Raw genomic sequence first — 24,194 nt, forward strand, 5'->3', positions numbered from 1 at the left:
ACATTTTTTGTGGGATGCATTGTTGGGGCTTTACTTCAAAAGAAATTATGGGCCGAGCATGATGGCTCACACCCGTAATCCCAGCACTTTGGGAGTCTGAGGCAGGTGGATCACGAGGTCAGGAGTTCAAGACCAGCCTGGCCAGGATGGTGAAACCCCGTCTCTACTAAAAATGAGAAAATTAGCCAGGCGTGGTGGTGTGCACCTGTAATCCCAGCTACTCAGGAGGCTGAGGCAGGAGAATCACTTGAACCTGGGAGGCGGAGGTTGCAGTGAGCCAAGATTGCGCCACTGCACTCCAGCCTGGGCAAGACAGTGAGACTCTGTCTCAAAAAAAAAAAAAAATAAATAAATAAAAGAAAAAAAGAAAGAAAAAAAAAGAAAGAAATTATGAATGACTAACACTCAATTTTTCTGCCTTATAAAATAATATAGGTCCTGTTATGGTTCAGAAATACAACAGAATACTATATGGCTAGAGGGAGATGAGACCTGGCTACATGAACTGGTGGGGAAGGGCGTCCACATTCACAGAGGTGGCAAGTTGCAGGACACAAGGTAGAACTTTTTTCTTTTTTCTTTTTTTGTTTTTGAGACAGAATCTTGCTCTTCTGTCCCCGCTAGAGTGCCGTGGTACAATCATAGCTCATTGCAGCCGTGAGCTCCCAGGCTCAAGTGATTCCCCCACCTCAGCCTCCCCTGCACGTGGGACCACAGACGCACAACACTACACCTGGCTAATCTTTTGTATTTTTTGCAGAGATGGGGTCTCACTTTGTGGCCCAGGCTGGTCTTGAACTCCTAGGCTCAAGCAATCCTCCCACTTCAGCCTCCCGAAGCACTGGGATTACAGGTGTGAGCCACTACAGCTGGCCTAAAATTTTTGTTTGTAAAGAAACAGATATATGCATGTTTATACATATATAAAAATATCTAGAAGACTATATAGCATCTTGTTAACAGTGGTTACCCTCAAGGGCATAAAATTTGGGGCAAAGAGGAGGTTTGAGAGACTCACTTTTTTTTTTTTTTTTTTGAGACAGGGCTTTACTCTGTTACCCAGGCTGGAGTGCAGTGGTGTGATCATAGCTCACTGTAGCCTCAACCTCCTGGGCTCAGCTCAAGGGATCCTCCCACCTCAGCCTCCCCAATAACTGAGACTAGGCACATGCTACCATGCCTGGATTTTTTTTTTTTTTTTGAGACGGAGTCTCACGCTGTTGCCCAGGCTGGAGTGCAGTGGCGCGATCTCGGCTCACTGCAACCTCCGCCTCCTGGGTTCACGCCATTCTCCTGCCTCAGCCTCCTGAGTAGCTGGGACTACAGGCGCCCGCCACCGCGCCCGGCTAATTTTTTGTATTTTTAGTAGAGACGGGGTTTCACTGTGGTCTCGATCTCCTGACCTTGTGATCCGCCCGCCTCGGCCTCCCAAAGTGCTGGGATTACAGGCTTGAGCCACCGCGCCCGGCCCATGCCTGGATTTTTTAGAGACGGGGTCTTGCTGTGTTGCCCAGGCTGAGACTCATGTCTTAATTCTGGATATTTCTATACTGCTTAAAAGTTTATACCAAGTGTGTTCTATATTTGTGGTAATACAATGAATTAATATGAAAATAAGATGATGTAGTAAATGGAAGGCAATGGCCTAGCAATCATAAGGTCTGGGGCCTCACCCTAGACTGGCCACTAAATTACATGACTCTCGGTTGGGTGCGGTAGCTCATGCCTGTAATACCAGCACTTTGGGAAGCTGAGGCAGGCGGATCATGAGGTCAGGAGTTCGAAACCAGCCTGGCCATAGTGAAACCCTATCTCTACTAAAAATATAAAAATTAGTCGGCATGGTGGTGCATGTCTGTAATCCCAGCTACTTGGGAGGCTACTTAGGAGAATTGCTTGAACCCAGGAGGTGGAGGTTGCAGTGAGCCAAGATTGCGCCATTGCACTCCCGCTCTGGGCAACAGAGCAAGACTCCATCTCAGAAAAAAACAAATAAATTACTTGACAGTGAACGTGTTCCATCCTCTTGCCAACCTTCAATTTCACATCCACTGGTGAAGCAGATTGGACCAAGCCATGTTGAGGCTCCTCCCAGTGTACAGGATGATGATTCTCTGAATAAGGTTTTCTCAACATGAGCCAGTCGGTTGGCAACCAAGCTTGAGCCCCTGAAATCCTGCCTTCCTGCTGAACTGGAACAAGATTTCCCTCTACCCTGGGAAGAAACAAGACAGAAAATGCTCTTCCTGGCCTAAGGGCGGGCGGGAGGCATCTACCATTCTAATGAGGAGCTGAGTCCCGTATTTACAGGTGAGGCCATTCCACATACATTCCAGCCGGAACAATTCAGGGTACCTAGGAGAGGTGTCTGTGTAGCAGGAGATGCAGACCTGGCTGGCTGAATGTTGGCCCTCTAGGCTTCCTTCCCAGCTCCCTGCTCAGGCCAAACACTTCCTAGGTCAACACCATCCCCTTAGTCATACCCCAGTGGGCTGCCATTCACCCAGGCCAAACACTTCCTAGGTCAACACCATCCCCTTAGTCATACCCCAGTGGGCTGCCATTCACCCAGGCCAAACACTTCCTAGGTCAACACCATCCCCTTAGTCATACCCCAGTGGGCTGCCATTCACCCAGGCCAAACACTTCCTAGGTCAACACCATCCCCTTAGTCATACCCCAGTGGGCTGCCCTTCACCCAGGCCAAACACTTCCTATGTCAACACCATCCCCTTAGTTGTACCTCAATGGGCTGCCATTCGCCCAGGACAAACACATGCAGCATGTTCACATCGGGATCCTTGTGGAAGATGTTAGGCTTGGCGTGGTGCTGGAAGTGGCGATGATTCCACCAGTTGGCAGAGGCACCCTGTGGGGAGACAGGGGTTGGGATGACCCATGCAGGCCACCAGAGAACCAAGCTCACCTGTGATAGGCCCTGCTTACGAGCAGTTCCCAGCACCTTCAACCCTCAGGGACAGCACCTCAGGCCCCGACAAGGTCAGAATCCAGCCCTGCCATGACTGAGCTCAGAGCATGGGCCAGCCCCAGATGGAGTGAAGTCACTTTATCTCTCTAGGCTTCAGTTTCCTGGATCATAAGACAATGATGGCGGGTGAGGCATGCTGCTGTGGGACCACATAATGAACGCTCCAGCAGGTGTGGGAGCTGGTCTCCGCCTCTCCACCACCAGGTGTGGAGCCAGAGCTGTGCGAGGTGAAGCCGGGGTTTCAGGGATAGAGAGAACTGGTCCCTGCTATGTGGCCTAGAAATCTCCCTCCTGAGTGTATATCCAAGATAAATGAAAACATGTCCACACACTAACTCATAGAGGAGGTTCATAGCAGCATTCTTTAAAAGAACCAGAAGAGCAAAAACAACACAAGTGTCCATCAACAGATGAGTGGGTGAATGAAGTGCAGATTAGCCACACAATGGAATATTGTTTGGCTGTGCCATAAAACAGAACGAATCACTGACACTTGCTACAACACAGATGAGCCTGGAGAACATGCTAAGGGAAGGAAGGAGCCACAAAAGACCACATATCGCATGATTCCACCGACATGAAATGTCCAGAATAGGCAAATCTATAGAGACAGAAAGTTGAGCAGTTGTGTAGGGCTAGGATTGGGGTACGGGAGGGAGTGAGGGGGTTGGGATGTGATGGCTAAGAAACCTGGGATTTCTTTTGAGCATAGTGAAGACGCTCCAAAATTGACTATGACAATGGTTGCATAAATCCGTGAATATACTAAAAGTCATTGATTTGTCTACTTTAAATGGGAACACTGGCTGGGCGCAGTAGCTCACACCTGTAATCCCAGCACTTCGGGAGGCAGAGGCGGGTGGATCACTTGAGGTCAGGAGTTAAAAAGACCAGCCTGGGCAACATGGTGAAACCCCGTCCCTACTAAAAATACAAAAATTAGCCGGGTGTGGTTGTAGGCGCCTGTAATCCCAGCTACTCGGCAGGCTGAGGCAGGAGAATCACTTGAACTGGGGAGGCAGAGATCACACCACTGCACTCCAGCCTGGGCGACAGAGGAACGGGATAACTGTATCTCAATAAAGCATTTGGAGATTGCAGTTGTGCTGCTATGCTGAGGGTGGGTCCTGAGATTCATGTCACACCAGGAAGGCTGGAGGGAGGGCTTAACAAAAAACTGCTAACATGAACAAAAAGAACTTTCCTGTTTCTAATACTCAAATAGGATCCCATGAGACAAGATGCATAACATGGATATTTCTTTTGAGGCTGCAGATTTCCATCTCCTCAGCTCAGAGGCATGGCCCTCAGCAGTTGCCCAGCGACAGATGAAAGAAAACACACTTTCCTGACCCTTTAGCATCACGACTATTCTGGTGAGCTCTTGCCAGATCAATGCTTTGGCTAAGGGTCTGCAAAAAATGCCTGTCTGCTAAACAAACATTTCACTTGGGAGATGCTTTTGGCACAAACACCGTCTATGGACAAATAGCCATGGTTGGGAACAGCAATGGACAGCTGCGACCTTTGCAGTGACCTCAGGCCCCTGGAAACAGGCAGGCCTCAAAACCCATGAGAGAGAGAGGAAAAAAAAAAAAAAAGTCAGAGTGAAAGCTTAGAGTCTTCACTTTGGGAGGCCGAGGTGGGTGGATCACTTAAGGTCAGGAGTTCCAGACCAGCCTGGCCAACATGCAGAAACCATCTCTACTAAAACTACAAAAATTATCTGGGTGTGGTGGCGGGCACCTGTAATCCCAACTACTCAGGAGTCTGAGGCAGGAGAATCCTGTGAACCCAGGAGGCAGAGGCTGCAGTGAGCCAAGATCGCACCAACGGCACTTTAGCCTGGGCAACGGAGCAAGAGTCCGTCTCAAAAAAAAAAAAAAAAAAAAAGAAAGAAAGAAAGAAAGAAAAAGAAAGCTTAGAGGCTTGAGGAATCAAATGATGCATTTGTGTTTGTTGTCAAAAGGAACAAAATTCCTGGGAAGAATCAAATGGAAAAATCTCTGGCACAAAGAAACCGAAGAGCAAGGCACGAAACGAGCAAGCTTGATGTTTGGAGGATACCAACCCAGAGATGTTTATTGAGCAAATAGATGGAGGAAAGCAAGACGGGCCGACAAGGAGCTAGTGAGGTGGGCCAGTCCCAGCTCTCCCTGGACTCGGGATGAGAAGTAATGAAAGCATTTTTTGTTCATGCTACTCCTCTGCTGTGATTCTCTTCCATTCTTTTTTTTATTTTGAGATGGAGTTTCGCTCTTGTCTCCCAGGCTGGAGTGCAGTGGTACCATCTCACCTCACTGCAACCTCCGCCTCCCAGGTTCAAGCGATTCTCCCGCCTCAGCCTTCCGAGTAGCTGGGATTACAGGCGCCCGCCACCATGCCCAGCTAATTTTTGTATTTTTAGTAGAGATGGAGTTTCACCATGTTGGCCAGGCTGGTCTCGAACTCCTGAACCCAGGTGATCCACCCACCTCGGCCTCCCAAAGTGCTGGGATTACAGGCATGAGCCACTGCACCTGGCTTCTCTTCCATTCTTCTTCGCCAGGTGAAGCCCTGCTTGTTCTTCAAAAGCCCCTCCTTCCGAGCACCGGGAAGCCCCCCTTGTCCTGGAACAATGGCCAGCTCCTAGTTTCCAGAATGTGGTGCAGGTATTGCCTACCCTAAGCCAGCTGCTATGCTCTGCCTGGGAGGTGAACCAAGAGACAAAGCTCTTGTCCTCAGGGAGCTGTGAGGGAGGGTCTGGCGTCATCACACCAAATCCAAACTGAGCTGGAGCCAGGAAAGCTAAGTGTCCACGCAGCTGGAGAAGTTGGCCAGGCAGAGTGAGGGGTGCTTTCCTGACAGAGGGAAGAGCCTAGGGGAGGCCCTGGGAGGGGAAGGGGGAGTGTGGAATGTTCCAGAAGCCAGAGGAAAGCTCCTTGGTATAACTGTGACCAGCAGTGCTAGGCGAAGCCATATCAGAGACTGAGGCAAAAAAAAAAAAAAAAAAAAAAATGCACTCCTGGCTTCAATGGAAGCAAATTCATCGATAATATTTTCAAAGTCTACTTTTTGCCTCATTTCATTTTCTTCTTTTTTTTTTTTTTTTGAGATGGAGTCTGGCTCTGTCACCCAGCCTAGAGTGCAGTGGTGTGGTCTCAGCTCACTGCAACCTCTACCTCCCGGGTTCAAGTATTCTCCTGCCTCAGCCTCCCGAGCAGCTGGGACTACAGGCGCCCACCACCACACCCAGCTAATTTTTTGTATTTTTAGTAGAGACAGGGTTTCACCGTGTTAGTCAGGATGGTCTCGATCTTCTGACCTTGTGATCTGCCTGCCTCGACCTCCCAAAGTGCTGCGACTACAGGCCACCGCGCCTGGCCTCATTTCATTTTCAGTGGAAAGAATTGCTGAGTTTGATGGTTTCCGTTAACCAAGCGATTAGCTTAAATACTTTTTAATTTTATTTTTAATTTTTGAGATAGAGCCTCACTCTGTTGCCCAGGCTGGAGCGCAGTGGCACAATCTCTGTTCACTGCAACCTCCACCTCCCTGGTTCAAGTGATTCTCCTGTCTCAGCCTCCCAAGCCCCGGGATTACAGGCGCGCCATCTCGCCTGGCTAATTTTTGCATTTTTAGTAGAGACAGGGTTTCACCATGTTGGCCAGGCTGGTCTCGAACTCCTGACCTTAAGTGATCTACCTGCCTCAGCCTCCCAAAGTGCTGGGATTACAGGCTTGAGCCGCCACACCTGGCCGAGCCAACGTGCCCAGCCTTAACTGATTTTTGATTACATTCAAATGAAGCAAACGTATAATAAACTCTGTTTTGGTATAAATAAAGCATTTTCACTTAGAATGTTATGACTTTTAATACGTCAACTTCTTCATTGTTAAATATTTTTTCAACTACTTTAATGCTCTGGAAAAAAAAAAAATCCGTTAAAAATTGACACACGAACATGTATAGAGGGGTGCATGCTTTTCCATTTGCCTCAGTTCATCCTGATCTTTATTTAAAATTTTGATATTTTGTTCATTGTGGATTGTTTTTGCATTAATTTTGTTTTTTAAAAAAAACAAATTGCAGGCCGGGCACCGTGGCTCATGCCTGTAATCTCAGCACTTTGGGAGGCTGAGGCAGGTGGATCACCTTAGGTCAGGAGTTCAAGACCAGTCTGGCCAACATGGGGAAACCCTGTCTCTACTGAATATACAAAAAAATTAGCTGGGCGTGGTGGCACACACCTGTAATCCCAGCTACTTGGGAGGCTGAGGCAGGAGAATCGCTTGAACCTGGGAGACGGAGGTTTCAGTGAGCTGAGATCACGCCATTGCACTCCAGCCTGGGTGACAAGAGTGAAACTCCATCTCAAAAAATAAAACCAAACCACGTTGCATTAAAACATCATTTTTCTTGAAAACTGAATTTGTCTGGTGTCCCGTTAGATTTTATACCCTAGGCGAATGTCTTACTTGCTTTACTCTAATCCTGGCCCTGGTGGCCTGAGATGAGGCTGCAGAAAGGCTAGTGATGTCCATTACAGATGCAGCGCCCAGATGGCACTGGGCCTTTCAGCTTGCATTTGTTTATTTAGAGACAGCATCTCACTCTGTCATCCACGCTGGAGTGCAGTGGTACCATCACAGCTCACTGCAGCCTTCAAATCCCAGGCTCAAGCCATCCTCCCACCTCAGCTGCCCCAGTAGCTGGGACTACAAGCATGCACCACCACCCCTGGCTAATTTTTTTATTTTTAGTACAGACAGGGTCTTGCTCTGTGGCCCAGGCTGGTCACAAACTCCTGGCTTCAAGCGATCCTCCCGCCTTGATCTCCCAAAGCGCTGAGGTTATAGGCGTGAGCCACTGTGCCTGGTCGAAGTTTGCATTTTATCCTAAGTACAGTGCTGAACTATGAAAGAGTTTTAACCTCAAAATAATCTTTGTAAAAGATCACACTCTGGAATAAATGTCTGCTGGGCGTGACACGGGCTGAAGGCAAACAGAAGGTCAGGATGTGGAGAACTCCCATGAAATCCCACTAGCAGTGCAGCTAACAGGAAGAAGGGGGTCCCAGCCTCTCACAGCCCCTGGTAACCTACTTACAGGTCTCTCCAGCTTGTGATAAGACATCTGAGTTGGCAAGGCCCTGGAGGACCTCCCTGCAGCCAGTTCCCTTTTTCCCAGTGATGGGAAGAGACACAGACCTACAAGATTTTTCTCCATGGTTGTGCACCTGCTGAGTGTTGGAGCCAATTTTGAGCAAGCTTGACCTCCCTACTCTGGGGCACCCCTGAGTGAGCCGCATGTCCATGTCCTTGGCCTGGCTCTGTGACACAGCACCAAGGACATAGCCAGTGGGGGCTGCGGGCCATGAGTGGAGCCCACATCCCCAAACCCAAGGACCCTATTTGCTGTCATCCACGTTCTACCTAGAGACCAGTCCTCTCTCCTGGCCCCATCTCCCGCCTGATGCAAGAGCTGTGCTCTGGAGCCCCTCAAGGACCGAGGGCCATTGGATAGGAACGGTCCCCCCTGCCTGGCCCCTGCCCAGAATCTGGAAGCAGGACACAGCTCATCTTTGTTAAGTGTGTGAGGGCTAACGTGGGTCAGGAGTTAAATGTTACTTTGCCATACTGAGGAGGGTTTGATCCCACAGAGAAGAGTATAAAATGAAACAAAGCACTGCACTATGTGCACCCTCTCTCTTTGCCCCTGAGATTCTGGACAGAGACCAGGTTCTCAGGCCACTTCGGGCTCAGGGCCAGGCAAGCTGCTCGCTGCGAAACTGGTGACCAGCTCAGGGGTGGTTGGCCGCCAATGGGATCTGCAGCTGGCAAGCCAAGGGCCCCGTTGTGGTCTGGGTGGAAGAGGGGATCAGCTACACTCGACATGTAGCTGTTCCCTTGCCAGGGTGTGGAGGGATGGAGTCTTTAGGACCCCGCTTTTCTCAGGAAGCAGGTACTGTTGGGTTGGGTAGGGATGGGGACGGTCTATTTCAGAGAGCAAGTCGGCAAAGACTAATTTTCAAAACTGAGGAGATAATGCCTATCAGATCAGAACAAGGCCATTGGCAATTCCAGCTCGTCTTTCTACAAACGTGCTGAGCCTCTGTGGTCTGCTTCCTCATCTAGGGGGAGGTGAGAGTGGAACTTCCTTAACTCCTGCGCTTCTAACGGCTTTTGTCCTTTGGGCCAGTTGATCATTCCATAGTTTGGTGTCCCCTATCTGAGGCCTTATAGGATGACATTTACTTTTTGTACCACACTTATTTCCAAAGAGTATTTGAAGTGGCTTAACATAAAGGACTCATATATAACAGAAGGCTAAAATAAAGATAAAAGCATAAATGCCAGATGAGGAAGGAAAGAATGGGTGCACCAAAAACACAGACTAAAGATAGTTGCTGTTTCAAATGCTGCTTTGTACCTCTTGGCTTCTGAGGGGAAGAGAGGAACATAATGTGTTTCTTTTTTTTTTTTTTTTTAAGAGATGGGGGTCTCACTATGTTGCCCAGGCTGGTCTCAAACTCCTGGGCTCAGGCAATTCTCCTGCCTCAGCCTCCCGGGTGGCTAGGATTACAGGTGTGTACCACTAGACCCAGCACAATGTATTAAAGAGCTCATATCCCCAGTGAAAGGAAGCATACCAACTCATCAAAAGAGACTGCTACTGGCTGGGCACGGTGGCTCACGCCTGTGATCCCAGCACTTTGGGAGACCAAGGCAGGTGGATCACAAGGTCAGGAGTTCGAGACCGGCCTGGCCAACATGGCAAAACTCCATCTCTACTAAAAATACAAAAATTAGTTGGTCATGGTGGCAGGTGCCTGTAATCCCAGCTACTCGGGAGGCTGAGGCAGGAGAATTGCTTGAACCTGGAGGTGGAGGTTGCAGTGAGCCAAGATCACACCATCGCACTCCAGCTTGGGTGACAAAAGCAGGACTCTGTCTCAAAAAAAAAAACAAAAAAAAAAACTGCTACTTTACTGTCCCCAAACGAAAACAGATTTGTTAGATGAGTCCTTAGCTAAGGAACATCAAACAATACAACCCGCTGAGCCAACAGACAAGAAAGGGTGTGCCTGTCTTCACAGTGAGCAGTACACTGTGTCTTCATGGGTCGGAACTGATCCAGAGACGGGGCTCAGGAAGCCAGCAGAATAGAGAGTCACCATGGCCCACAGCATAGGCACACCTGCCTTGTCACCCTGCAGCCTCAGAGCACTGAGCAGAGAGGAATCCTGGTCCCTCTGTCTCAACTGCTGTCCAACAGGACAGATGCCCGGGCTGCTGACATTTACCTTTAAGTGACCAATGACGAACTTGTGGACAAGGTGGTTCCACTTGGGTTTCCTGTAGACAGACAGGTGGCCATAGTCGTGTTGCAGCCATCCAGCTTGGGCCTGGGGAGACAGGGTCACACAAGCTGTCACAGCCTCAGCAAACAGGCACCAGGCCTCTGTTAGCTGGCAGAGGTGAGGGTGTCACGCCTCACCTGAGAGGTAGCAAGGACAAAGGCCGTGATGAGGGTAGGAATCCAGCCATTGCCAAAGTAAAAGACGGTGAACCACGCGATGCTCTCCAAGGCAATGATGTGGGCCAGGAGGAGGAGGAAGAACACGTGGTTGGTCTTGAACAGGTTCATGTCCTCAGCCGTCTTCTTCAGGGCCCGGAAGTCCTCAATGATCTTCGACTGTTGACCAAGAGCACAGGGAAAGGAGTCAGCCACCAGCCACTCTGGAGGGAACATATGTCTCGGGCTGCCATTTCAACAGCCAATGGACAACCCAGAGAAGCTGTGGCAAGAGGGGGCCAAGCCACAAGCCTCAACCCTGCAGGAGTCCCTACAATAGGTGCTGTTGCCACATGCCCCACACAGCCCTGAGCCCTGTATATTTGTCACAGCTAGGTAAGAGTGACCGAGAAAGGCTTTGACTCAAAAGCTTGCATTTTGTACACCCTGTGTTCATAGCAGCTCTATTCACATGGGAAAAAAGGTAGAAACAACCCAAAGATCTCATGACGGATGAATGGATCAACAACACCTGGTCTATCCGTGCAATGGAATATTACTCAGCCTTGAAAAGGGAGGAAATTCTGACACATGCTACAATGTGGGTGAACTTTGAAGACATCATGCTAAGGGAAACAGGCCAGTCACCAAAGGACAAATATTGTATGATTCCATATACAGGAGGTCCTTGGAGAGGTCAAATTCAGAGACAGAAAGTAGAATGGTGCCTGCCAGGGGCTGAGGGGTGGGAGAATGAGGAGTGAGTGTTTAACGGATGTGGAATTTCAATTTGGAGAAGATGAGAACTGATGGCGGTGATGGTTACATAACAATGTAAATGTGCTTATTTAATGCCACTGAACTGTGCACTTCAAATGACTAAAATGGTTAACCACACTTTTTAAAAAAAGGAAAGTTTAATCCCAGCACTTTGGGTGGCCGAGGCGGGCAGATCACCTGAGGTCAGGAGTTTGAGACCAGCCTGGTCAACACGGTGAAACCCCATCTCTACTAAAAATACAAAAATTAGCCGGGCGTGGTGACAGGCGCCTGTAACCCCAGCTACTTGGGAGGCTGAGGCAGGAGCATGGCTTAAACCCGGAGGCAGAGGTTGTGGTGAGCTGAGACCGTGTCATTGCATTCCAGCCTGGGTAACAAGAGCAAAATTCCGTCTCAAAAAAAAAAAAAAAAAAAAAAGAAAAGAAAAAGAAAACTTGCATTTTCCACCACCCAACAGAGCACCACTTGCTCTGTGCCCACTGTTGGGTCTTGAGGGGTTGAGTTGGGGCAACACAAACTAGTGCAGGAGGATGAGCTGAGGCAGGCAGGAGGGTGAGCTGAGGCAGGAGGCAGGAGGCTGAGCTGAGGCAGGAAGGAGGGCGAGCTGAGGCAGGAAGGAGGGCGAGCTGAGGTAGGAAGGAGGGCGAGCTGAGGTAGGAAGAAGGGCGAGCTGAGGTAGGAAGGAGGGCGAGCTGAGGTAGGAAGGAGGGCGAGCTGAGGCAGGAAGGAGGGGGCTGTGAGCCCCAGGCACATGGAGCCAGGGAGGTGAAGTGGAATCAAGGAGTGCCCTGGGAACACAATGGCATTGCGAGAAAGAAGGAACTTGGGACAAGAGGCAGGGGCAGGGCTGGACAGGGAGGAGAGTGGATACTAGGAGAGGAGCGGTACCCACAGGGCATGACCAGGGTGCTATGAAAGGTGGTTCTGGTGGCACACGGTGGGAGCCTGGGTGCTAAGTGATGCAGGATCTGCAGCACAAAGGGAGAGCAATGGACAGAGCCAAGGAGCAAGGCCATGGAGGAGGGAGCTACAGGGCAGGACAAGCAAAGCTGGGTAAGCTGCAGGCCAGGAGGTGCCGGGGGGTGAGAGTGGGAGATGGACTTGTGAAGGAGGCAGGAGGGGACAAGCATGGGTTGGCATGGGTACGGGGCAGGTGATCTCATATACCATGGAGGGAAATATGAGAGTAGGGGCATTGGCCTCTGGAGGACCCGCAGGGTGGCCTGCAGCTCATCAGGAAAGCCAGAGGCAATGGGGGCAGTGGGGGACTGGCCAAGAGTCCAGGCCAGCAGAGACCCTGGTCCTGGCCTGGCTCTGCTAAGCAGAGGGGTCCAGCCCAGGCTGGCAACAAGAGGAGGAAGGGCTCGCTGAGGCCAGGGTGGGACCTCCATGACCACCCTGGTCATGCCCTGTGGGTACCACTCCTCTCCTTGTAACCACTCTCCTCCCCGTCCTGCCCTGCCCCTGCCTCCTGTCCCAAGTTCCTTCTATACACTGCTCCACCATTTACATGGGGACTTCATTGTTGAACAAAACAGCCCGTGAAACCTCAGGGGTTGCTATTTTCACACGTCACTGTCCTGGAAACCCAGCACCCAGGAGAGTGTCTGACCTGCAGACGATGAAGAAATGACCAGGAAATGGCCATTCTTTCTCAAAGAGGTGCTCCCAGACCCCAAAGCCACTCTTGTCATTAAATGACATTTTTCAGTGTTTCTGTCCTGTCTTTCCCCTAGATTGTCATCTGGCACCTTTCTGGAAAGGGATGGAGGAGAATGAAAGTGAAACTGGCTAGAAGAGAGGAGACGCCACTAGCTGTTGTCAAATCCCAGCTCCCAGGGAGGCTCTGAGGCCCTCCCTGACCACAGGTGATCCACAGTGGCTCCTCCAGGACAAAAGCACCCCTGCCTGCCCCAGCCCCAGTTACCGGTCTTGGGGTGAGGGGACCCTCTCTCAGACTCCCAGCCACCCCCAGCCTCTTCTCCACCCCCACCCAGGTTGCAAGCCCGACTCACGTTCTTGCCGTGGTCCTGGCTAGGCTCTTCTGGGGCCAGCTCACCAATCAGCAGGGGTTTCAAGAACTTGCCCACGAATTTCAGGTCAGGGTGGAAGGCGCGGAAGGCATCCTGGAGAGCAGAGGGCAGTGGTGAGGCTGAGACCCGACCTCTGTCTGCTCTCAGGCCCCAAGCAGGACAGTGCTCAACCAGCAGCAGCTCCATGTGTGCACCCAGACACCAAACAGGGTCTCCTGTGATCTGGCCCCAAATGCTGTCTCCAGCATTTTTCCAGGACAGAACCCTTAGTGCCCAATGCCAACAGCAATAGCCACCTGGACTTCTGTGCCGGCACAGGCATGCTAAACTCCCCAGGGGTTTGTGGATAGATGCACAGGCTGCCTTTGGGCAAGTCAGGAAATGGTGACCCTCCAGGAAGGCGCACCAGGAAGACATGGGGCTCAGGGAGGACTTGAGCCTCAACTGCGTGAGATGAGTGCCTTGCATGGTGCACAAACTGCACCACCCACCACCTCTTGTAAGTTCCTCACCTTCATATCCAGGGTTATCGATGAAAAGAACAAGACCGAATACTACCACGGCATTGGAAATGTGCTCAGATAAAGTAAACAAAAAATAAACACAGAGTTATGTAAAAAGCATTCCTGAAAAAAAGCCTGGGATGATCTAGGCTATTATTATACATGTTAAGATAGCTGGATTATGCCTTGCTTTATTTTCATTACTTTCCGAACTCTAACACTGCTATAATGATAAACGCTTTAATCTTTTTTTCCCCAATTATAACGTAAAAATGTGTTGAGTTTTGGTCAAGTTAGAAAAGGCACAGCAGAATAAAGAGGAAAATAAATATCACCCAGAAAGTAATCATTATTGCTAATATGTTAGCAGTTTTCCTTCCAGCTTTTTTCTATACACATTATGCATATTACATTAATTATCTCATAAAAAATCTAGCATTTCTATTAGAGATGAGCTGGCACCAGGCGCGCCTGAGGGGATGCAATAGAATGTCCCAGTGGTGAACACTGTTTAATCTGCATCAAGTCAAGCTTCCAGACATTGGTAGGATTGGCAAACCAGTCAAGCTCCACCATGAGAAACAATCAGAAAAATCAATATAGCTGGGAAAAAAAATACAGGTTTGTGGGAAAAAAAAAAAAAGTATGGAAGCATGGTCTAGATTAAAAGAGACTAAAATGATATAAAAACTGCAACTTTTGTTCAGTCGCAGGGGCTCACACCTGTAATCCCAGCACTTCGGGAGGCAGAGGCAGGGGGATCACTTGAGGCCAGGAGTTCAAGACCAGCCTGAGTAACATAGCAAGACCCGTCTCTCTAAAAATAAACAAAATTAGCCAGGTGTGGTGACCTGCACCAATAACCTCAGCTACTCAGGAGGCTGAGGCAGGAAGATACAATAAGTAATGATGGTGCCACTGCACTCCAGTCTGGGCAAGAGAGTGAGACCCTGCCTCAAAAAACGAACAGGCCAGGCACAGTGGCTCATGCCTGTAATCCCAGCACTTTGGGAGGCCGAGACAGGGATCACCTGAGGTTAGGAGTTTGAGATCAGCCTGGGCAAAATGGTGATATACCATCTCTACTAAAAATACAAAAATTAGTCAGGCATGGTGGCGCACGCATGTAATCCCAGCTACTCAGGAGGCTGAGGCACAAGAATCCCTTAAAACCAGGAGGCGGAGGTTGCAGTGAGCCAAGATTGCACTACTGCACTCCAGCCTGGGTGACAGAGTGAGACTCTTGCCTCAAAAAACAAACAACATCCTGCAATTCTTTAATGTGAAAGGCTCTCACTTGAAGGAAAAAATAAGTTATACAAGGGTTTTCGGGGGTTGAATGAGAAAAAATGAATATGGACCAGATATTCGATCGTATCAAGGAATTACTATTAATTTTCTTAAACGTGACAAAGGTACTGTGATTATGTTAGAGCATCTCTTCTTTTTTCTTAGGAAATGATGAAGACCTTACGGATATGATCACATAATGACACAGCATATTTTCAAAAGGAAACTGCACACGTGTAAAGAGGAAAAACGCGAAGGTGGCAAAATGTTAAGACTAGTGAATCTTGGTTGAGGATACACAGGTGTTTGCTTGCTCTTTCGACATTTCTGAATGTTGGGAAATTTTCAAAATTAAAAAGAAGAGGGGGCTGGGTGCGGTCATCTTAGCACTTTGGGAGTCCAAGGCGGCAGATTGCCTGAGGCCAGGAGTTTGAGACCAGCCTGGCCAACATGGTGAAACCCCGTCTCTACTAAAAATAACAACAACAAAAAAATTCGCCGGGCGTGGTAGCACACACCTGTAATCCCAGCTACTAGGGAGGTTGAGGCAGGGGAATTGCTTTAACCAGGGAGGTGGCAGGTTGCAGTGAGCCAAGATCATGCCATTGCACTCCAGCCTGCCGACAGAGACAGACTCCATCTCAAAAAAAAAAAAAGAGCGTCGTGGGGAGGTGGAGAAGGTGCTAACCACTCCTGGAAATCTTTCCACCCCCACATGTAAGGATCTCCTAAGGGTAACTGCCAGTCTCCCATCATCTCTTTACTACATTCCTGGCATCAAGTCCTTTGCTTGGTCTTTGTTCTATTTGTGTCTAGAACAGACTGACAAAGCAACACTTCGTGCAGGAGAAAACTGGGCCCATGGTTTTTTAAAAAATGCCTACGACCCACTAGCCAAGCAGACAAGGGATAGTAGCAGGGGATCAGGTCAAGTGTATTTTCACGGAAAAGAGATGTGCTGTTCCAGGGCCCTGGGGACGCAGGGAAGAGGCCCAGGGGGCAGGCAGGGAGGAGGCCCTGGGTGGCGAGGAGGGAGGAGCCCCGGGTTGCAGTGGTGACCAGCTTTGCCGGCTCTGGGTGGGGTGAGCAGTCCCCACCAGAGCCTCAGCCACCTCTGCAAAATAAGCAAGGACCTGGGAGAGGCCTGGAGGAGCTGCCAAAGTCAGGGCCCAGGGCTGGGCCTGAAAAAGCCCCTTCATTGGTCCTCCTCACATCACACCACAGCCTTTGAGAAATGAACAGGAAGTCCCTGGTAAGGCAGTTTCCTAAGAAGCAGCTGCAGCGGCTGATAACTAATGGATTCCTCTTGTTTCATTGAAAGGCAAGATTCAGTGGCTTACAAATGGACTCATCTCTGCTCCTGCTGCCTCCCCAACACCCGAGACCTGCAGTCCAGGTTCCAGCTCCAAGGGAGCAGACAGATGACAGAGCCCTGCCTTGACCTGGGTTGCTCCTCAGCCATTTCCAGAAGGCTCACGGGCAGCCTCACCTCCCTGAGCCCATGGGTAATAGGCATGTGCCAGGCAGGGAGCCAGGAGTGTTGTTCATATTACTCCCTTAGGCCTCAAGCCCCAACTTTTGAGATGAAGACGCAGGAAGCAAAGTCCTGGGCTCCAAGTGGCAGAGCCAGGATCAAATCCAGGTCCATCTGCCTTTAAGGACTCCTTTCTCACGTGCCACACGCTTCCTGCCATTTCAGAAAATCGAGCAGTCTGTTGGATCGGCTCCTTGCCCATGGTCAATGTGGCAGCTTTCCGAGCAGGCCTGGTGTGGACCACCCTTGAACATACCACGCTCCTTTCCACACCAGGGCCGCCTCCACTCGGGACTCAGACTCAATATCACCTCCAAGAGGCTTTTCCCAACATCACATCCAAAAGAGCTCTCCCAGCCCTGGGCTTTCCCTGGGTCAATGTCCTATTAGATCTTCATAGCAGTCATCAAGGTTCGTCATCAGACCGTGTGACGTGCCCACTTGTTTATGGCCTGTGTCCCCCGCTGGAGCATAAGCCCCAGTTGGGAAGGCCTGCACCTGTCTTGTTTGCTGCAATAATCCCATTGCCTGGAACGGGGCCTCATAAGATGGCTCACGAGGGAATGAATGGACCCAGGACCCCACAGCTGAACACACTCTGATATCATACTTTTCCACTGTGCAGTCATGATCAGACACTTGTCCTCTTCCGCGTTTCACACAACTTAGCTTCTGCCTCTGGAACACCAAAAGCCTTCTCCGGCATCCCCACGCTGGTGGTTGCTACAGCTGCCACCTGCTGAGGTGACGCAGGCGAGACACAGAGCCCCGGGAGTGGCTTGCATACATCAGCCACGAATCTTTACCAAACTTCGTGAGGCAGGTCCTTTTTTAGAGATAAAAAATGAGGCGTAGGTTGGCAGAGCCACCTGCCCACTATCACACTCGGGGATGAGCTGAGCAGAGTTTGAGTCACATGTGGCTACCTTGAGTGTTATCTGCTGTTCAGACAAAGGCTTCCTTCGACATGAGCATCCTGCTCCCTGAGAGTGGATTATTTTTTGTCTCTCGCTTCCCATTGCATAAATGTGTCTCACACGCTGGCAGAAGGTTCCCAGCACCTGCTGGGTTACAGGACTGTCTGGCAGGTATAAGGCAGACCAGGATTCAAGGCAAGGGAGGGCCAACCCAAACATTGTCTTTGGACCAAGAATTGGAACCGCGCTCTATCCTTGTGTAACAGGAGAGAAGCCAGAGACTTTCCAGAAAGAGGACCTGGAACATGGGGAAGAGAAAGGATTGGCAAACAAGTGAAGAAAGCAGAGCTGCACACACCCGGCAGGGCAGGTGTGTGAGGTGGGGATGTCAGAACACCCAGATTCCGAAGTGCATGTCACACTTCGCTCTTTGCCAGTTCCTGCTTCTGCCGTCACCCAGCTTTGATGACAGTCAACTTCTCCACAGGGATATTTTCCCTGCCCCTGCCCAACTCCAGGTACAACTCACAGTTGCTCGCCATCCACTGAGCACCTGGTGCCAGGATTTGTTTATGGCTGTGCTCATGTCCTCTGCTGAGCAAGGCTAATCTCTGATCGAATGCTACACAACTGGGCACTTGGCCCAGGACTTGGAAAGTGCAGGACGGGCAAGCTCAGGGCATACAGTGCAGTAGGTGGCAGCCCTGCAGACCAGAACTTTACGGAACAAGTGATCTAAGAGTGTGGAGATGCACAGGAGGGACCCTCGCATTCTCCAGTGGAAATGAAGAGCAAGACAGGGACGTTGACTTCCTTTCTGCAGCAGAGAGATGCAGGCAGGGCAGGAAGCCCCTATGCCATGTCCCCTCCAAGAAAAGAAGAGGCTGGTAGGGCCGTGCTCTGTGGCCAAAGAGCCCTGCAGTGAGAGCCTCCCCCATAACACAGGGTCCATGCACTACCCTGAGGGCAGAAAGGCAGGGCTGTACAGGAGATAGGCCCCTGCAAAGGCAACCTGGGCATGAAGAAATTGGTGCCATTCACCACTTCCATGGCAGAACTGCTTCCTGGGGATGCTGAGGCTGCAACCACAGGAATTGGACGGCTCCCACCCAGATCTCAGCTGGGGAGATGGAGCTGCCCTCCAGGCCTGGGAATTCATAAGGCTGGGACTGGAACCCAGGTCCCCTGCCTCTAAATACTACAACCCTCCTGCCTTGTCCAAAGGAGGCCAGAGTTCCACTTTAGATCTGTTGCCTTTTCACAAGAACAACATAAGAGCAGGTTGAAAGGTGGAACAAACCTCTGGTCTCTTCTCGCCTTCCCTTGATTCTAAGAGGTCACCAGTGCAGACCAGGCAGAAGCAGCTGCTGAGACAAGGGTTAAGGATGGGGGGCTGATGTCTGGAGGCAGAGGGTCCAGATCCAAGCCCCAGCTTGACAGAGAGCAAGGGGAGCACATCCCGCAGCTTCAGGTCTCTGTCTGTGGATAATTCATCTTTGTGTCTGGGCCCAGCTCAGAGCTATGGAGACACTCAATTAATGTTTGATGAATTGTTGCTGAAGATGAACAGTTCTGCAGTGGTGGGACTGCTGTGAAAAGAGCAGACACACTCTTAGGGCGTGGGTGAGGGTTCCTTTTGCCCACAGCAAGGAAAAGACGAGAGAAGCACCGCAGCAACAAAGGGAAGAGATCAGAGGTAGAAACAGGAAGAGAAGGAAGGTGAGCTGGGAAGACTTGAGGTCAGATCCTGATTTGAAGTCTGAGCACTGCCACTTGAGCCAGGTTTGATACCTCAGAGCAATGAGAGGTGCCTACGGGGCTGATCTGAGAATGAAATGAGGTGAAATATATGAATGTGCTTTGTAAGCTGCAAAAATCAAGCAACTTGTATTATTATAGGCAAGGCCAGGGTTTAACTTCTGTGGAAGGACCACGTAACAGTTGCCCCATCCTTCTAGGGAGATGGATCCTGACTACCTGGATATTTTCCTCTTCAGAAAAAAGAAAATGCCCTATTGAGGCCCCGAATTGTCCCCCTGATCTTCCGAGATTGTCCCGAGAATGACTTTGACTTCTGACCTGTTTCCAGGCTGGTGTTAGGAATGACTGCACTGTGATGGGCTCAGAACATTGCCTGGGAATGTTCCAGGGAATCCAAGCTGTCTTCTGATCAGTCTCTCCCCGGACTGTGCCTGGTCCATAAATTGTCACTCCGCTTGCTCTGGGGAACAAACCATCACCCAAAGGGGTAAAGCCACTTGCTCAACAGCCTAGACAAGGTGTCTCTGGATTTCAGTAGCCTGTTTCTGCCTCTCTCTTTAGGTCCTCTTTCCACATGCCCCACCCACCCTATGCTGCTCAAGGCCTTTTTCCAACCTGGTCCTGGACAGTTTAAACAAAACAAAACAAAACAAAACAAAAAGAACCCAGCTGCTCACTCCACCATCACCATCATTCAATTCTGTATCCCCAGTTCGTGTATTTCATGCCCCAAAAGTCTTATTTTAGAAGACAGGAAGCTCTGGGGACAGGGATTGTTTTTACGTGTTGCTACACCAAATAAAGCTAGCATAGATTTAAATTTTTTCTTCCAAATTCCTCTTTGCATACTTTCCATTCTAGCTGTTTCATAATCCTTGTTCTTATTCTCGTTTGCCTGAAAACACCCCATTGCATTCATCTGGTGGTTACAGTTGCTGGGGTGCTTTGCCACAAATCAGATTCGTTGAAACAGGTACAGGTGTACCTTATAGATGAGGAGAGGTGGCTCAGTCAAGTGACAACACTCAGTGAATGAGCCCAGTAATGACATCTTTCTTCAATTCTAGATCTGTTTGCAGCCCAGGTTGGCTCTCAGCTTATGAGAGTAACAAAGCAACTAACATCCAAGATGCCAGGTTTATAGTCCATGTAAGTTATACAGAAAGCGCTGGAGCAGGACCAGAAATGAAGAGACTATTACGTTTTTATGAGACAGAGAAAAGGTCAGGGAAGGGTAGGGCATCCTAGTCCTCTGCTAGGAGAGATGTAAGCACTGATTTTTGGAGGGAACTCAGTGTTAAGGTCAGGTAAGCACTGAGAACATCCAGAACAAGGATGAAATAAATCGATGTGATATGGTAATTAAACCAGAAAGGTCAAGGCAATTGCCAGACTGAGCGTTCACGTAAGAAAATATGTTTAACAATATGGAATAATCAGACCAAATCCATTGTATTTGACTTTTCCTTCTGGAAAGCTTTTGGTGAGGGCCTGGACAGGGCAGGAACCTTCTACAATTTACCTATACAATTAGAAACAGACCAGCCCAAGTCCAGCAACATAGAGTGGAAAGATCCCAGCCAGGATCCAGAAGGTCCTTTACTTAGGAATTACCTTTACCCAACCTCCTCACTGGGTTGTGGAAAGGTGCAGGTGAGATAGTGCTGAAGGTATGTGAAACATACCCACCTAAGTTCTAAATAGCATCACAAACCCCCTGGGCTTAAGCAATGTCCATAAGCAAGTAAAACAGGATGGGGCTGGAAGCTGTAGGGAATTTCAATATCGCTGACCTTCCCAATCTTAGATAAGCCCTGGCCCGGCTGGCCCACACCACCTGTCCACTGTCCAGCTTGGATTATGGCGGCCTGGTCTGGCCTTCCCCTGGAGATGCAAGAGGTGGGGAAGGTAAGGGTTGGGGCTACGCAGCTCAGAGAGCAAAAGCCCACAAACAGTTCCGCATCCTAGACCTCCAGGTGGAATGATCTACTTCAAGTTCATCCCTCCTTTCTGCCTCTCTCCTATACACCTTCCCCAATTTCTCTATCCCATCAGACCTTTTTTCTCTGCAGCCTATTCACTACCACCAAGAGCCGCCCTTTCTTCTCTCCTTGCCTCTACTCTTTTCCCTCTAGCCCATTCGAATCCATGGGATACCAGCTGCACCTTTAATAAACGCCAGGATTTCAGACTGGGGTCCCCGGTGCGGATGGCTGGTGCAGGGTAATCACTGAGCCATGCATTTGGTGCGGGTAAGGTGGGCAGCCCTGGCTCCAGAGAGGCCCACTGCCTTTAGGAGTGCAAGATGAGGAAAGGGCGTTCTTGGCAGGATTTAAAAACAGAGAGCCATTGAATTGAACGCCCGAGAGTAACCTCGAGTGCAGATGGACCTGTTGCCAAGCCAGTCTAGCGCTGCTAAATCCACCGGCTCAAGGCCTCACTCGACCTGGGCTTTGCAAACCCCAGCCCGTTCTCCTTCCACCAATCCCCGACGCCGGTCCCCAAGAAGGTCGACTCGAGCTTGGGGTGAGTCTAGATAATCCCTGGAGCGTGGGAACCCGAGCTATTGGGCGGTTTTTCCCAGGCGGCCACTGAGGGCCTTCTTAGACAAGAGTCCCAGCAGGAGCGATCCCCGGCCGGGGACGAGCTTTCCTTCTCGCCACCTAGTCTGGATGGAGAGTGCTGGACAAGCGCAGAGTCCCACACCTGGCTGCCTGCGCTCCCGCTCCTTTCAGCGGCGCGCAGGGGCGGCCATCTTCCACGCTGGGGGCGCCAGAGCCGTCGGGCCCGAGCGCCCCACTTGGAGAGTCCCTGCCTCCGGGCAAACCCCACTGAAGGGGAGGACGCGTGGGTCCCGGCGCGCGCGGTAGATGCTGCCCTGTTCTCCACCGCTGGGACTTTCACCGCAGCGCCGCCTCCCGGGGTCCCAGATCCGGTCTCCACCCCAGTCGGCCCAGAGGAGGAGGAGGATTGGGGCGGGGGTACGAGTGCCATAGATGCACTTTCCTTCCCTACAGGACGTCCCAAGCTCCATTCAGCGCCGGAGGTCTGTTTGGCGCCCGGGGAGCCAGGGCTCCTGACTCCGCCTGCAGCAGAGAAGGGTGGCTGGGGCGCCCCCAGACCCTTACCGTTGCATCTTCTCCAGCGTAGTGCCCGATGACCCGTTGGCCCCCCGGGTGCTGGGTGGACCATTTGGTGATGTTGTAAACCTTGCGGTCAATGACCAGCCACCTGTCGGTGCGCAGGTTATGCTTCTGAATCTCCTCCCAGCTGAAGGTGGGCATCGGCACCTCGCGCTCGGCGGCCCCCTCGCCCTGGTTACCCCCCTTCCCCATGCTGCCTGCCTATTGTGACGCCCGGTGCACTGAGGCCTCCCCGCGCCGGCTGCTCGCTGCACAGACGGCTGCCTCCCAGCCGGTGTGTGCAGCCCGGGCCCTCTTCGCTTTCGGCTTTTGTCTTCTCCTACTCCTCCCACCGCGCCCCCTCCCCCAGCCTCCTCGTCTGTGCTCGGGAGTGTCCCTGCCTTCCTGGCGGAGGATCCCTGGCTTCCCAGTGCCCCAAAGCGGTCCCCTTCCTCCGCCCCTCCCTCAGCCCGCCCGCTATGGACTTTTGCCTCCAGTAAAAACTCCCCGGGAGCTCAGGGCCTCGACACCTCCTCTGCCCGCCCCTCCGGCTCCCCCCGCCTCGGGTTCCTCATCCTCCCGCGTTCTCCGCCGCCCGGGTTTCCACAGCGATCAGCAGAGCGCCTGCACCAATCGGGTCGCGTCGCCCCGCCTGCCATTGGCCCAGGAGGATCTTTCGAAGGCCAGCGGGCTGGAGCGGCGGGTCCCCGGCTCCCCCGCCCTCCCGCGTGGAGTAGAGCCCTGCTGCGAGGCAGGCTACGTGTCCGACCTCCTCCCTCCCCCACGCTCCGGCCCCGGGCGCCGGAGGAGATCCCAGAGGAGATCCGGGTGGGAGCGACGAATGGGCTCTGCGCGCTCCGGGGCGCGTGCGCGCACGCCCGGCGCTCTGGGGTTTGCACCTGATGCCGGTACAAAGCCGGCGCGGCCACCAGGGTGCCAGCAAGCGGCCGGGCGGGCAGACTGGCGGGCTGCGGGGCACTCAACTCCAGGGCCAGCTTGGCTAGGTGACGCCCTTCCTTGGCGCGCGGCAGTCGAGACTCCAGTATCCCACATTGTCCGCACCATCCACATTCTGGCGCCTTCCTGCAACCTCCCTAGAGACACGAGCCGGCCTTGGGTTAGAGTGCTTTGAACCCTCTCATCAGACAGTCTTAGAAAAGAATTGCGGAACCTCTGCTCTGCTTTCTTGGGCTGGGCGTCATGGCTGCGGTGAGGGGGAAGGGAGGGGAAGGCAGAGGAAGGGGGCGACGAGGAACTGGCGCGGTCCTTGCCCTGGTCTCAGTAAGCTCAGTCTCTTTGGGAATCGTGGAAGCAGACGCATCACTGGGGAGTAATGTTGTACAGACTCCAGGAAATAAAGACCGCCGTATCAAAGGGATAGGGGGAGGGTTAGGATTTTTAGGCGTGGGGCGAGAGGCAGGCCCCTCAGACCCCAGCTGGATGAGGCGGCTTAGTGACGGTGTCCTGGGGAAATGGGCCTGACTGCATCCGGAGGGCTAACGGGACACGTGGGAAGTAAGCATGAACAGAGCAGGTGGGGTGCACGAGGCTTGGGAATCAGGAGAGGAGTTACAGGGCCCTGATTTCAATGGGATTTACAGGTGCCTGTGTGCTAGCACACCCTAATCATTAGATTCTCACCACAGGCTGACAGGTAAACAGGACCCATATTATGACATCTCACAGAGGCTGAGATTGAGAGAGATGGTCAAACAGGCCCTATCTAAACTTCACACTGACGCAGGGGTGGTGGGGAGATCACTCTGCC

At 51.4% G+C, this 24,194-nt stretch overlaps 1 protein-coding gene and 1 long non-coding RNA gene across 4 annotated transcripts in view; one reads left to right on the plus strand and one right to left on the minus strand.

The window, feature by feature from the left end:
- FADS2 (fatty acid desaturase 2) overlaps positions 1–24,194 on the minus strand; it is a 105,588-nt gene that overhangs the window by 17,408 nt on the left and 63,986 nt on the right. For 2 of the 3 annotated variants that reach the window (XM_065528063.2, XM_074013446.1), the window contains 4 exons: positions 13,282–13,392; positions 10,469–10,666; positions 10,275–10,376; positions 2,744–2,869 (listed from right to left, as the gene is read on the minus strand). In XM_065528063.2, the coding sequence (XP_065384135.1) occupies positions 2,744–2,869; positions 10,275–10,376; positions 10,469–10,666; positions 13,282–13,392 (537 nt within the window). Of the gene's footprint in view, positions 1–2,743; positions 2,870–10,274; positions 10,377–10,468; positions 10,667–13,281; positions 13,393–22,432; positions 22,837–24,194 lie in introns of those variants that run through there. The other variant, XM_005577619.5, reaches the window with a different exon arrangement.
- LOC135966995 (uncharacterized) overlaps positions 21,685–24,194 on the plus strand; it is a 53,307-nt gene continuing 50,797 nt past the window's right edge. Inside the window, exon 1 of the long non-coding RNA XR_010580783.1 lies at positions 21,685–21,830. This is a non-coding gene — a long non-coding RNA (uncharacterized lncRNA). The remainder of the gene's footprint in view (positions 21,831–24,194) is intronic.

Source organism: Macaca fascicularis, chromosome 14 (assembly GCF_037993035.2).
Source record: "Macaca fascicularis isolate 582-1 chromosome 14, T2T-MFA8v1.1".
NCBI lineage: Eukaryota > Metazoa > Chordata > Mammalia > Primates > Cercopithecidae > Macaca > Macaca fascicularis.